The sequence below is a fragment of the Vitis vinifera genome, chromosome 16, assembly GCF_030704535.1.
Source record: "Vitis vinifera cultivar Pinot Noir 40024 chromosome 16, ASM3070453v1".
In the NCBI taxonomy this organism is placed as follows: Eukaryota; Viridiplantae; Streptophyta; class Magnoliopsida; order Vitales; family Vitaceae; genus Vitis; species Vitis vinifera.
Window position 1 is genome coordinate 438,751 of NC_081820.1, and position 15,708 is coordinate 454,458.

The window sequence follows — 15,708 nt, forward strand, 5'->3', positions numbered from 1 at the left end:
ATGATATAAGAAAAATTAGGATTAAAAGGTGCACTAATGATATGCAAGTTTTAGAACAATGGTGCACTAAAAAACACCCTCTCAAGGCTCAAATATATGCAAGAAATGTTTAGGAAGGTTAAGGTATTGAAACAATGAAGATTAGAGTTTTTTTATAGAGGAAAAATGCCAAATTAGCCACTTGGGGTTCGACCGGTGGACTAGCCGTTAGCATTTAATGTTTGGTAGGTAACCATTGGACCTCGACCTATCCTTAACTGGACCTCGATTGGTTGAACAAACGTTTTGGAAGAGAGAGAAGGTTTTTGCACCCTTCAACCAATTGAGCTGTTTTTGGCTCAACAACCATCATTTTCAACTTAAAACATTTTAAACAAGTTTGGAAAACATTTGACACAAAGTTTTAGTTGAAAACATGAAATCATCCAATTTTAAAGGATTTTAAAAAAAAAATTACTTTTGGATGATTTTGGTGCATAAATTAATAAAGTAATGCATGAAAGACCTAGTGCATCAACAACCTTATAAAGAGATCTTATAAAGTTTAAGTCTTGGAAAACACTTTTCTTTGAGATCTTTTTATTGATTTTTCTTTGACTTGATTTTATCTTTATAATTGCAGCTTTGAAAATCTTCTTGCCTAATCACACTTGAAGCATAATCATTAGTTTCAAACCTTATTTTGTTATCATCAAAATCGAGATTAACCAAACCTTGGTGTAGACCCTCATTTTGGCCTAAGTCTTTTTTATTATTTTTGGTGCACTTTGCTGGCAGCATGTCTTAGAGTGGGGCTCGGTTTCCTTTGGAGCCACATGCATGGGAAGCATGGCCAAGCACACCACCAGCTTGCCATGGTGGTGGTTGGGGGATAGAAACATCTCTAAGCAAGTTGCAGAGGATGATGGCATAAACAGTGGGCTGGTGGTGATATTTTGGTTGAACTGGGAGCAATGAAGAAGAAATAGTTGGAGAAGGGGGATTGGAGACTTTTCGAGAGAGGGAGGAGTGCTTGAAGACGTGCAGAGCTTGCTTGAGAGGAGTCTGGTCATGTATGTTTGATGTTTCTAATGACTTCTAGGTTACTCATAGGCTAGCCATTACTGGTTTTTATTTTATCATTCATGCCAGATTCAGATTGAGATTATTGAGGCTCTGTTACTGCTTGCTCTGGTACATATTATCTACATCTCGCTTTGAATCTGCTAGTGTTTTTTTATTTTTATTTTACCACCCTTCAACTTTACCCCACTCATTTCATACCCATCACACCCATAACGCTATACTCTTCTCTCTCATCACCACCGTCCATCGCACACCATCATCATCTCTACCGAATCATTTTCATTATTCATGAGAACACTTTCCATAGCCATGGAAGCCCATGTGGCTAGACCGTACCAGCTTGCCAATGAGGTGTATGGAAAACCAAGGAGGAGAGAAAATGGTGGCTGGACAGGTAAGGACAGAAAGAGACGGGGAGTAGAAAGTTGGGCTGGGAAGATTTTTGAGTTAGAGGGAGAAGAGAACTAGAAAAGGGAAGCAAGAATGGAGTGGGTTTTGGGATGTGGGAATGGTGGTGCCAGAGGAGGAGGCAGAGGCCGTGTTCGACAATGGGCGGAGTGCGGCGGCGGAGGAGGGGCTGTTTTTGGACTTTGAGCACTTAGGTGGGAGTTTGGAGAAGGAACCGCAGACAAAGGAGGTCCTGATGATGGTGGCAACTCCTGTGCCGTTTTCTGAGAAGCTTGGCGAAAGGCAATATGATTACTCTTGGAAATGAGTTTTATGATTTGAATGACTGGTTGACAGTAATTGAGGCAGGCATGATTTTCTTGGGCATACTAATAACGCACTAAAAAATAGAGATGAGGAACTTCAATTGATTAAGTCAAGACTTTCTAATTTATAGGAATTATGGGAAATTGGGCTATGAAGAAACAATGGATTTAAACTCCACTCATTTCACCACCAAACCCATTCTTTATTATTTTTTTTCTCTTTCACTATTTCCTCCACTTAAACTTCTTCCAATCCACTTTCATGCGCATGCACCCACATTTCCATTTTAATTCTTCATTATTTTTTTGTATCAAAGTTTAATTTTCCAAAATTAATTTTCATCTTCAAATAATTCTTCAAAATTTGAATTTTCCGAAATTCCATTATCAAATAATTTTTCCAAGCTTCCAATTTTCGAAATTTAATTTTCTGAAATTCTATTCTCAATTTTACTTTTTAAAATAATTTCTCAAAATTCCAATTTTCCAAGATTTCATTTTTTTTAAAAAATTTAATTTTCCGAAATTCCATTCTCGAATAATTTTCCAAAATTCAAATTCTTAAATTTAATTTTCAAAATTCCATTTTTGAATAATTTTCCAAAACTACCATTCTCAAAATTTTTCAAAAATTCCAAAAGTTCAAATTTAATCTTTAAAATACCATTTTTCAAATTTTCCAAATTTAATTTTTAAAATGCCATCTTCAAATAAATTTTCCAAAATTCCAATTTCCCAATTTAATTTTTAAAATGCCATCTTAAAATAAATTTTTCGAAAATTCCAAATTCCAAATTTAATTTTTAAAATGTCATCTTCAAATAAATTTTCCAAAAATTCCAATTTCCAAATTTAAATTTTAAAATGCTATCTTCAGATAAATTTTCCAAAAATTCCAATTTTCAAATTTAATTTTTAATTTTTAAAATGTCGTCCTCAAATAAATTTTCCAAAAACTCCAAAATTCCAAATTTAATTTTTAAAATGTCATCTTCAAATAAATTTTCCAAAAATTCCAATTTTCAAATTTAATTTTTAAATTGTCATCTTCAAATAAAATTTCCAAAATTCCAAATTCCAAATTTATTTATTATTATTTATTTTTTTAAATGTCATCTTCAAATTTAAGTTCTAAAACTCCAATTCTTAAATTTAATTTTTAAAATTCCAATTCTCAAATAATTTTCAAAATTCCAATTCTCAAATAATTTTCAAAATTCATATTTCTTTCAAATTTAATTTCCAAAACTTCAATTCCTAAATTTAATTTTCAAAACTCCCATTCTCAAATAATTTTCAAAATTTTAATCTCTTTCAAATTTAATTTCCAAAATTCCAATTCTTAAAAAAACTCCAATTTTCAAATAATTATGGAGACTTCAATTTTCAAATAAATTTCAAAACTCTAGTTTTCTTTCAAATTATTTTAATTTCACTCCAATTTTCAAATATTTTTTACTTCTATTGCTTTTCATCATTCATTACAGTTTTAAGTTACTAAAAATCTTGTTTTTAAATAAACTTGTTACCTTTCCTTTCAAGTAAGCACTTTCGCAAATTTTCTTTGATTTTAAAATAATTTTTCGTTTTCCTTGATTTTTAAATAAACATGAATTTGGTTTTCATAATTCCAAAATAATGGAATTTGTGGGACTAATTCATGCAAGATAAATTGGGCTTTGGTGGGGGTCCTACATATATATGAGTTTTCTCTTTTGATTGCCAATTGTTATGCTTAATGAATATTGCTTGATCTTTATCTTGTTTTTTGATATGCATGTGATGATTTTATATTCGAACTAACCTTGTTCCATGATAGCGCACTATTACTTGTTGTTAAGGTACGATCTCACTCCCACTTTGCTTATTTTTTATGTATGTTTCGTTTTATTATTTGATCATTTCACTGATATCCATTGATTTCCTTATCAATTGTCGTACTTTGTTTCACCTTATTTAGTAGAAACCTTATTATAAGGCTTAGAGGGGTGTTACAACTCACCATCGTACCTTCCCAATAGGTAACCTGACTCCCAGACTTGACTTTGGTTTTTCACAGACTTGTTTTTCCTTTAGGAGTCACACTTAGGGTTTTTCTTTCTTATTTTGTTTTTCCCTTTAAAATTAAAACAAAAATAAGTTGCGACTCCAAGTTTTTTTCTAAAAAAAAAAATTCATATTTTTCAATAAATAAATGAAAAGCAAGTCACCTCATCAAGTGGGAACACATCGAGCAAAAATGCGGGGTCCACACTTGGTTTCACATATTTATATACAAATAATATATGCTTGAGTTTATCTTCCACTTTAATTCAAGCCGTTTGAGTCCATCTTCAACTTTAATTCAAACTTTATCTTTTATATATCCTAATTAAACTAAATTAAGGATAACTATTAACTTTATGTAATAGATACGTACCAAAGACAAGATAGAGAAGGAAAAGAAGGGAAAGAGGGAAGAGTGTAGGGGGGGTGGGGTAGCATTTATAGACATGGACCACGATTGAATGGAGACAAAGGGAATGGAAATTGTTTCTGTTTGTTTTTTGTTTTTTTCTTCTACAAAAGACAAAGAAAATACTAAGAAAAAGGAAAAAAAATTAATTTTTGTGGTCATGGATGATGACTATTGCTGGTAATAGCCAAAGCCAACATTGAGTTTTAGAGAAAGTTAGAATTGGATAGAGTAGTTCACAGAGGAACAATGGGGAGTTAAAAATTTTATTTTAATGAATTTTGAATTTTGTTTCCTCTCAATCTTTCCTTTTCATTTTTTTTTGAGAAAATTAATGATAATAAAAAGAACAAAAAAAAAAAAAAAAAAAAAGTATTTAAGAAAATAAAAACAAGCACTAATAGAAAAGTGAAACGGTTTGCATTTCTTAAACCCCTCAATACCTCAATCTAGAATCAATGGTTTCTCTGCTAGTCTGTCACCCATGACATGAAAACAATATCACACAACAAAGCACTTAGGAACTTAATGTTGCAAAGCCCATAGAGCATTTGGAATTTTATTCTTGGAAGGCATAGACCCAAAAACAAGATGGAGAAAGAAAAGAAGGGTAGGAGGGCAGACTGCAGAGGGTGGAGTAGAAATGGTATACATGGGACCACAATTGAATGGAGATGAAGAGAAAGGAGATTATATTTATTTTTTCCACAAAATACAAAAAAAAAAAGAAAAAAAAAAAATGGGAAAGGACAGAAACAAAAGATGATTGTTTTGGTCATGGTTGATGATTATTGGTGTTAGTAGCCAAAGCCAATATTGAGTTTAAGGGCACAGTCAGAGTCAGAGTTGGATAGAGTCGGTCACAAAGGAGTAATTCACTCTTTCCTTATCTCTCTCCTTTTTTTCCCTCACTTCTCCTTGACTACCAAACATAGCCTTATTGTAGGTGAGAACCCACAGCATTTTAGACCACGTACACGTCCATTTTGTGTTCCTGAAGAAGAAAGAAGTGGAATTAAAAAAATTTAATCATTGATCTTCTTATAGAAAACATATTTATTTTCTTTATCTTAATTTGGCAATCCTTGAAAACGACTCAATGTGTTTATTGGTCTGCTAAAATTTTTCTCACATCAATTCTTCAACAATGACATCCTCCTGCATTCACATGGTCACACAAATACAAACAACAATGTACAAATTCTTCAACCCCACAACTTATGAGATCAAGACCTTCCTTTTTGAGAAATCATGAAATGTGAAAGAGATTCTTTGCAAATTTCAAAAGTTAATAGGATAACCAGGGCAAACCCTCCTTCCTGCACCAAAAGGCATCGTTTTGATCTCCTTACTCCCAGTCACATCGAATGCTTCAATCCCCATCTCCACACAATGATGTTGTACTAAACACATTTCTCTACATTTTTCTATCGATAAGGTCTTCCTGAGATGCTTTCATTGACACCCAAAGAGATTAGTATCAAAGTTCGGCCACCCCTGAGAATTCGTTCAGCTGGTAAACACCTTGCCTGTTATTGGGAAAGCCATGACACACCTGCTCGCTCACAAGTAAGAAGATGCGCCCAATAATTTTTTTCTTCATGCGTTTCTCCTTAACATTATTCTTTGTCTTTGAGCACATGGGAAATGTGAAAAGTGGTTAAAGGATCTTGCTCTTGAAATCTGATGTGAAAAGTTGAGCTTAATTAGATGCTTTAGATAATCTAGTTGGAAGATGTCGAATTCTAATGCTTGGAAGCATCCATTGTACTGAACCTTTTGTGGTTGGATCATCCTTGTATTTCTATGTTTAATGGCGTTTGCTCGGCTTAAGGTAGAGGACAATGGAGAGGGAAACAATCTCCCTCATGTACTGAAAATCACTATTATTGTTTATTGTGTCATTTAATTATTGAGTCGGCTGCTTTTCCTTCTTTTGTTTTGTGCCCCTTTCACCTTTCTAACATATCAAAGTGGGGGGCCCCACTTCAATTTTTTTTTTTTGAATGCAAATTCTCTCGAAATGGAAATATATATATAGTTGTTGTTTATAAGAAATTTGTTCAAATTTAGGCATAGATTCTAAGTCTTACGTGGCTAATAATAAAATATATTATATCCATGTCACATTTTGTTGTTATACAAATTTTTATTTTTAATATTTTATTTTATGAATTTTTTCTTTTTGGGTCACTTTTTACTTTAGAAATGAATGCTGAACATTTATATCACATTTCTATGACAAGTCACGGTCAAGCAATTGTCAGTCCTGTTAATTAATTTCCTAAACAAAATACAAACAAACAAAAAGGAAAAAAAAATAGAAGCTTCCGTATTTGGTCACCAACCTCCCACATGAATCGAATTCAACTTCTGTTTGCGTCATTGTAGATGTAAGTTTTTGAACTCCTCGACCGCTTCTCACCCTTTTTATTAATACCTCCTCTCCCCCATAATTCTACTCAATCCCATCATCACAACCCTCATTTCCTTTGCCAAAAATTCATCAATGGAGGAGATATGGTGGTTTGTTTTCGTATTTTTTGCATCTCTTTTATTTGCGAGGTCTAAGTTCAAGTTCCGGTCTAAGTCCAATCTCCCTCCAGGGCCAAGTACATTTCCGATTATTGGAAATTTATTATGGTTACAAAAATCCTTTTCAGAACTCGAGTATGTGGTAAAGAGCCTGCATGAAAAGCATGGTCCGATCGTGACCCTCCCCTTCGGGTTTAACCCGGCCATCTTTGTGGCTAGTAACTCCTTGGCTTACCAAGCTCTAGTCCAGAACGGAGCCGTTTTTGCCGACCGCCCTCCCCCACCCATCACCAGCAAGATCATGGCCAGCAACCAGTGCACCATCAGCTCCGCCCCCTACGGCCCCGCCTGGCGCCTCCTCCGCCGCAATCTCACCTCCGAGATCCTCCACCCCTCGCGCGTGAGGCTATACTCCCGCGCCCGGAAGTGGGTCCTGGACATTCTCGTGGCCGGCCTCCGCCAGGAGGCCGAAGGCCGGGACAACGTGGTTTTAGTGGTGAAGCACTTCCACTTCGCCATGTTCTGCTTGCTGGTTCTCATGTGCTTCGGCGACGACCTTGGGGAAGCCAAGATCAGAGAGATTCAAGGCATGGAGAGTCGAGTCCTTCAGAGTTATCACAACTTTAAAATCCTCAATTTCTTCCCGGTTATCGGAAAATTCTTGTTCCACAAGCGGTGGGAGAAGTTCATGCAGCTGAGGAAGGATCATGAGGACGTGCTCATCCCTCTGATTAGAGCTCGGCAACCCTGCGAGAAGACGGATACGGTGAGCAAACCAAATCCATCCATAACGTGCTACGTCGACACTTTACTGGACCTGCAACTCCCAGACGAGAAGAGGAAGCTCACAGAAGGGGAGATAGTGAGCTTGTGCTCGGAGTTTCTCAACGCCGGCACCCACACCACAGACGCTCCGCTGCAGTGGATCATGGCGAACCTGGTGAGGTACCCGCACATTCAGGCCAAGCTTTTCGAGGAAATTAGCGGGGTTGTGGGGGAAGGAGAGGACGAAGTGAAGGAGGAAGATTTGCAGAAGATGCCATACTTGAAGGCGGTGGTGTTAGAGGGTCTCCGGCGGCACACTCCGGCCCACTTTCTTGTACCGCATGCAGTGACCAAAGACGTGATATTAGATGGGTATGTGATCCCAAAGGACGCCAAAGTATTCTTCATGGCAGCTGAAATGGCGTGCAACCCCAAGGTGTGGGAAGACCCAATGGAGTTCAAACCGGAGAGGTTCTTGGACAGCAATAACAATGGTGAAACATTTGATATAACTGGTAGCAGAGAGATAAAGATGATGCCGTTTGGTGCAGGAAGGAGGATATGTCCAGGGTATGGTTTAGGTATGCTGCATTTGGAGTATTTTGTGGCGAATTTGGTGTGGAAATTTGAATGGAAGGCTGTGGGTGAAGACGGAGTTGATCTTTCAGAAAGGCCTCTTGTGTCTCTGCTACCAACCACCATGAAGAACCCGTTGCAAGCTCGCATTTCTCCAAGGTTATCAGCCAGGACTGCAATGGAGTAATTGCACACCTGTCCACCATATTTTGATGGTGTACTACTACTAATAATAATTTAATAATTACAATGATGATGATAATTCATGGGAGGTGCTTTCCATGAGTGGGGATATGAGCTTTTTATCTATAAGATCATAGATTCATAATGATGAAATAAATTAGTAAAGATGAGATCTTTGCTTAGACGGGGCAAAATTGAAAAATATTATGAATTGGAAATTATCAAGAAAATAAAAATACCTCTTTTAGCCATGTTTGATTACTAGAAAAAATTATTGGAAGAAAAAAGTTGTTAAAGTAAAATGATTTTCTCATGCTCAAATATAATATATATATATATATATATATATATATATATATATATAAAGTCTAATATAATTAAAATTAATAAATAATAATATATTTTTAAATTATTTAATTTTTACATTTAAAGAGTTAAATAGGTAAAATGAATTTGGAGTAATATATAAAAATAAATTTTTGACTTTAAAACTATTTTTTTTTTCTCTTTACTTTTTTTCCCACACATTTTTTTTTTTAACTTTCTAGAACCAAACATAGTCTTAATGATCGATACCTATTTGGATACATTTTATATAGAAATATTTTATCATATATAACTAAATAAAAACTGAAAATATATTAAATGCATCAAATGCATCTATTTTTTCTCTTTATTTCTTTATCATTTTTCCTTATATTTCATCTAGAACTAAACATAGCATAAGTTAATTTTTGGCTGTAAAAACTGAGGGAAGTAAAATATGAAGGAGAAAGAGGAAAAGAAAAAGGAAAGAAAAAAATTATAGAATTTTTATCTTATATTTAAAATTTTTGAGGGAATAAATAAATAAATATAGAAAAAAAATGCATGGAGCCATGAGTGGATATGGATGAAGTAATGGGGTAAGAAGACTAGGATTGCAGTGATGAATGGAGAGGTGGGGTTGAGTAGGTGATCATGTGAGGGAATGGATGGCAAGAGTATGGAGAGGCGCAGGCTGATTGGTGGGATAAACGAGGCCGGCCAAATATGGAGTGGAGAGAAAGAGATAGAGAGCAAAATAGGAAGTAAGGAATGAGAGATGGGTAGTGTTGGTGTTATGAATATGGGGCAGTGAAAAGCAAGGGAAGTTGTTGAGGTCGTAGGGAAGTAACCAAAGTGGGAATGTGTGAGTGGGGGATGAGGAGGCTTCCATAGTTGGCTCAAAGAGACAATCAAACGACGATTTATTGTCAATAATGTGTGAAAAGTCTATCTATGAGATAAACGACAATTTTAAACGTGAAGTATCAAAAGTGGTGAAGGTAAGGATGACCAATTAATGTAGTGTGAGTTCTGTTTTTGTTGAAGGTTGACGTTACCAGGACCACTCCAGTTTCCTGATTTACTTGCCTCCTCAACTGAAGAAGATGCTTCATTCCTTTTACCTGCAAAAGATGTCTGGACAGAGGGTTCAGACACACCCTCTGATGCCTTTGTTAGTTTTGCTTTCTAGCATACTGATATTTTTATGGGGCCCTTCTCCTTAGAGAATCCTTACCTTCATTGACTGTGTGGGGGCCTTTTATAGTGTCAGGAGCTTCGTCCCTTTGAATAGTGGGAAGACTTTTTGGCTCTCATGATGGTGCTTAGAGGGTGGCAGAGCCATCATTATCCTGCAGGCGGTTGTTAGAGATTGCTGGAGGGATGGTTTGTCGTCATCCTTGTTTTTTCACTCTGCAGGCGGCTCAGGGCAGGTTGTGGCAGGTCGCTTGAAGTGACTCAGGAAGGTCCTGTCGAGCATGCTTTTGGTAAAATGAGTAATGATTGCCTACGAAACGCGGTCAAGAATCTTGTTTGAGACGTTAGCCACTAGGTCCGGACTGGACATCCGAACAGGGGGGTATGTACTGCTTGTTAGTCCATGTGCTCGTTCGGACAGAGAGTTGGACATGCCACGTGTCAGTCCATGTGAACATCTGGACAGAGGATTGGACGTGCCACGTGTCCAATGGAGGAGTGCCTTGTGAGGCTGTCACGTGTACGCTTAAGGGTGGTCCCTACAGTTTTGACAATGTATGTCGATTGTGATATCGGCCAAGGCAATGTGTTAGGTGTATATGGAGGTGAGAGGAGATGTTGGATCTTCAGTAAATATTATCAGTAGAAGATTTAGAAAAAATTCAACAATTTTCTTAAACTTTGGAAAGAATGTGAAAACTTAAAATTTATACAATAAAGGGAACAATCATGAATATTTGATGAAATGATCATCAAATGATCAAGTGACTATGAAGACTATTTTGAGAGACAATCCAAATTCTTGAATGACAAGTGACTAAGTCTCATGCCATTTGTAAAAAAAGGCTTCAACATTTAAGCAAGTTCTTTTTATCCAAGTAGTAGAAGTGTAACGGTCCACATCAGAGTTGGAGATTGACTTATAATGGTCTACTCGTGTCCTTATAGCTTTAAAAAACATTTACAAAATTAAGAGGAGTCTATACTTATATAATGTTACGAATTTTCTCTCATATCCAATGTGGAATATCACAAAAAGATGATTAACTATATTTTTGGTAACGAGATAGTTATGATTCAATGTGTATAATTGGTTGGATTTGACTTTGAAACCATAAAGAGGTAAAGAAGTTGAATGACAAAAAGTATGTGTAATTCCAATATACTCAAGTCTTTTAAATATATATATAAACATGACTATACAAGATATACATAGATTATACAAAGAATACATATATTGTTCCTAAAATACATTTTTTTAAAACCTTCATATTTTTAACATTCTCTCTCTCTTTTAATATGATAATTATTTTTTTAATATTTTTTTTCTTGTTTAGTGCTTTTTAATTAAAAATCAAATATAGCCTAAACAATTTAAAAATATTCATATTTTTGTTTAGATAGATCATATTTAAGATTTTTCAAAAATAAGAATTATTGTTTTTCAAATTTGACGGTTATTTTATTTTTTTAATCAAATATCGCTAATGAAACTAGGGTTGTTTTTTGAAGTTACCTCTCCAAGTTCATTTTTCAAACTAACATTTTGCCAATCTCATCACCACATACATGAATCAATCACTCTAGCACTTCAATAACCAAATCAAAGGTTCAATCTATTGCTAAAGTAAGCAGTAGTATAAAAAAATCACACTTTTCCCTAATATATCTTTTGATTCCTTCAAAAATAATTGATATTTATTTCTCTTATGCTAAAATCAATTGCTTTAGCCCTTTAGTAAAATTAGTATGGGTAATTATCATGAACAAGAAAAAGAGGATTCAAATGGTGCACAAATCTACTAAAGTGAGTCTTCTTCCCATCTCAATAGAACCAATCCTCCACCAACCTTCCCATTACCTCATAACCAAATCGAAGGCTCTATTCCTAAAGCAAGTAACAATATAGAAAAAATTTCACTTTTCTTTACTATTGTTTTTCCCTCAAAAGTAGAGTAAAAACAAAGAAACTTACCTTTGTTGCCACTATGCTATTTCTATAAAAAAAATTAAGTTAAATGATTTCAGAAATGGTAAAAGCAATCGCCCTAACATTTCAGTACAATTCATATGATGAATAAAAAGAAAGAGGATTACGATGGACCACTAATTTACTAAAAAGAAAAAGATAATTTACATTAAATGATCTTATAAAATTAAATAAATAATTGAAATGTTGAGGACGAATTTAATGTGTAAATGCCGGGGAATTTTCTTTTAAATGTTATTTAAACAAAATTATTACAATATAGTTATTTAAAAGATGAAGACAAAAATATGATATTTTTACTATTTTTTTTCTATTTTTATACTAAATTCGTCTTTTCAAAAGACGAGTTTATTTTTTATCTTAAAACTTTTTTATGTTGAACTCAATATTTAAAATACGAATTCACTTTTTATTTTATTTTATTTAACATGGCTTTTGAAATTGAAAAATTATGTCCCTTGAAAAGACGAGTTATATTTGAAATTAAAAATTAAAAATTACAAGAGTTTTAAAATTATTTTTGACGGCACGAAAGCCACTCATGATGAAAACCCTCTTTAAGGGGATGGGGTCCTCAAAACTTACTGAAGTTGCACTATATTTTTCCCCATTTGATCAGAGCATAGGCTTCCACCACCAGCTTGGTAGAGGGACGTCTCATTCACACGCCCCATCATCTCATTATAATTTATAACCAAATTAAATGTTCTGCAGTCTGTAGCTAAAATAAGCAATGGAAGACTGGAAACAGACACCCAAAGTCTAGAAGATGATGATGATAAGATTTTTAATTCATCTCTCTCTCTCTCTATCTAATGAGACTAAACTCAAGAGAGAGGTCAATCTAATTGTATGAAATTTAGAACTCGAAATTAAATATGATCAGTCATAAGCTCTAAGCGCAATAAATATTGTTAATTAGTTTTAAATAAATTGTTAGTCACGACTACTTGATCACCATGCTCGACTGATCACTTAAAAGTGGAAAATAAATTAATCATAATAATTTGAGCATAAATGACAATAATTAACAAAATCATTCAAGGTTTTAAAGGTGTTAAAGAGTCGGTAATGCCCTAATTAAATGATCACTTGTTAGGATTAAGAATGAACAAGAAATGAGATTTAACAATATTTTGTGAGTGATTCAAATCTTTAGTTTTTCTCGTTAAAAATAATCTTAGGTTTTTCTTGCCAGTTATGTTTGATTTATGAAAAATAGTGAGAGAATGAAAAAAAGAATATGTTTTTATGATTGAATTTCATCGAAAAATAAAAAAAATATATTATAAAAGAAAGGATAAAAATGTTAAAAGAGTCTTTTTTTTTTTTTACTTTTTTATCGATTAACCAAACATCATATAAAGTTTTATTAAATTTTCATACTTTTTACTTTTTTTTTTTAATTTATCTTTATTTTTTTCTTTCAAATTTTATGTGGCCTAACCTAACCTAACCTAACCTAACCTAAATTTTCTATGAGCTAGTTTAAATCTATTATTAGATATCAATGTTAGCTGATTAAATATTTAGCTGAGGTAACGATGATATAATTAATTGAAGTATTAGTAACAAATTAAAGCATTAATTGAAGTTCAAATTATGAGGAAAGTAATGAATTCGCATAAAATTAAATGAGAACATGGGAAGAGAAATTGACGTGCTACACTTAGAGAACTCAATCAAACATGGCAGCAAATAATGGCTTTACTGGAATAGGTTAGATGAAAAATGAGATGCAAATGTATATATCATAACAAACATCATATAGAAACTTGAAAAAATCACGTGGGGATCTTAGTTAGAATCGAACTTGGGCTAGAATTGAAGTAGGAACCAAATTCCATTTAAAAGAAATTGAAGTTACATTATGAAAAAGTAAGATGATTAATAATAAAATAATATTGGATTGTGAAGTTTGAATCAGTTTTGTTGCGTTTTGTTTAGGATGTTGGTGGTTGAGCTCCTTGTTGAGCTCATGGGGATCGAACTGATTGGTCAATTGAAGAGGCAACACATTCTAATTTTTTTTTATTTGATGAATGACAAGTTTGCTCTTATTATATATTTAATATTATTATTTTTTTTTTTAAGGTTTGTTTTAGATGGCACAACCACAATTGAGAAGTTTTTTGGAGATCTTCATCATTGTAATATTTTTTTTTCTTCTGATTAGTGAATTATTGAGTGTTAGTACTTTATGTGGATATAGAGATCATATTGATTTTCTAATCACCTTCAAAATCTATTTTTTTTTAATTTTGTTTTTATTTTCTTCTTGTATATATACATAGTTTTGGTTAACAAATAAAGAGTAGTGGTCTACAAATAGAGTTAGTTTTTTTGAAGTTCTTGAATTCAAGGGAGGAAACTTACTAGGTTAAAGGATTTATTTAGTGATCAAAATGTAATATTTAGTCATCAAGATGTAAGTCAAGTGGGAAAACCATAAGTAAAGACATGGTAAATTTATCCAAGGGTCAGAGGAATATTTTAAAGAATTGATGTAAAAAAAACAAAAAAAAACAGAAGACTTAATCTTATGGATCAAATTAACCATGAATAAAAGGTACTTTGTACCTTTTTGAAAAAAATTATATGTGAAATCACAATTGAAAAACTCCCTTAAAAGGAGTTAAGATGGTAAAAAGAACTAAAAGGTAAAGAGAGAAAAAGGGATATAATTTTAGAGGTAGCAAATATGTATTTTTTGTGTATGAATATTTAGCAAATTTGTATTTTTTACATATGAATATTTTATTTAAAATCATGGTATTTTTCAGGTTTTTGATAGTGCTTATTAAGACATATCAAGTATTTCATTGGGAAGTATTCAAAATCTATTTTCATTTTCTAAAAATATTTTTTAAGAAATGCTTAATTACTTTATATTAGTGAAAAAAAAGCTTCATCTAGAAGGTTTAGTGTAAATTAGTTTGAACAAAAATGTCATTCATTATGGTCATGGTTGACTTTAAAGTTAGTTAAAGAAAAAAATAAAATTATACCTTCCTAACTTTTTCTTTCACAATAAAAATGATAATTTAAATATTTTAATCAAAGAAAGAGATTATCATTTTTGTTAGAGAAGACTTTTGTGCCAAAATAGAGAGGTTTCTTAAATAATCTACTCTCTCTCTCTCTCTCTCTCTCTCTTTTATATATAAAACCTTTTTAAAACTTACTTGCGAGTTGAATAACTTGATAAAAATTAAGACTATTAGGCATATTTAGTTAGGGATGACAAAGTTTGATATGATTCACCAATACGACATGAATCTAACATTTTTTTTCGTTGGTTTGGATTGAATATAAATGAGCTTGAATCAAATTCGTGTCGACCTGCATAATCTGTTTAATAATAGGTCATTTTTTAGTAAACTTACATAATATAAATTTGATTTGAGTGGAGCCATTCAATAATCTTACTGTTAACCTAATAATATTTTTAAACCATTTAACCACATTTGACTCATTTTAAATTTGTTTTTAAATAAATAGGTCAATTGAGTCATAAATATGCTTGGTTGAGATATTAATTATATAAATATATAAGAGAACCTGATTAATAAATGGGTTACACGACGTATTATCTATTTAACAATTAGATAACATTTGAGTTTATATTTTTGACATGATTATTATTCATATCGGGTTTAGGTTATGTAATAGAATATCTAATCTTTTTAACACGAGACAAACATAACCCACTAGTACAAATTACAACCCTATGTTTAACCCTATTAATCAAACAAATTGATGCAAGTTGCATGTAATTTTCAAAATATTCACACCATGCTTTGAAATTAGTTTATGTGGCACAAAAAAAAAAAAAAGGGTCATGAATCACTTCATGTGCCTGTACGACTAACTTTGTTTTAATGCTCATCTTCCCTGCTCGTTTCTTTATATTATACGTCATT

At 32.9% G+C, this 15,708-nt stretch overlaps 1 protein-coding gene across 1 annotated transcript; it reads left to right on the plus strand.

Moving 5' to 3' along the window:
• The first annotated feature begins 6,674 nt into the window (after positions 1-6,674).
• Positions 6,675-8,474, plus strand: LOC100257926 (cytochrome P450 89A2). Its single transcript, XM_059733768.1, has one exon. The coding sequence runs from the start codon at positions 6,743-6,745 to the stop codon at positions 8,294-8,296; it is 1,554 nt and encodes a 517-aa protein (XP_059589751.1). The 5' UTR covers positions 6,675-6,742; the 3' UTR covers positions 8,297-8,474.
• Positions 8,475-15,708: the final 7,234 nt, after the last annotated feature.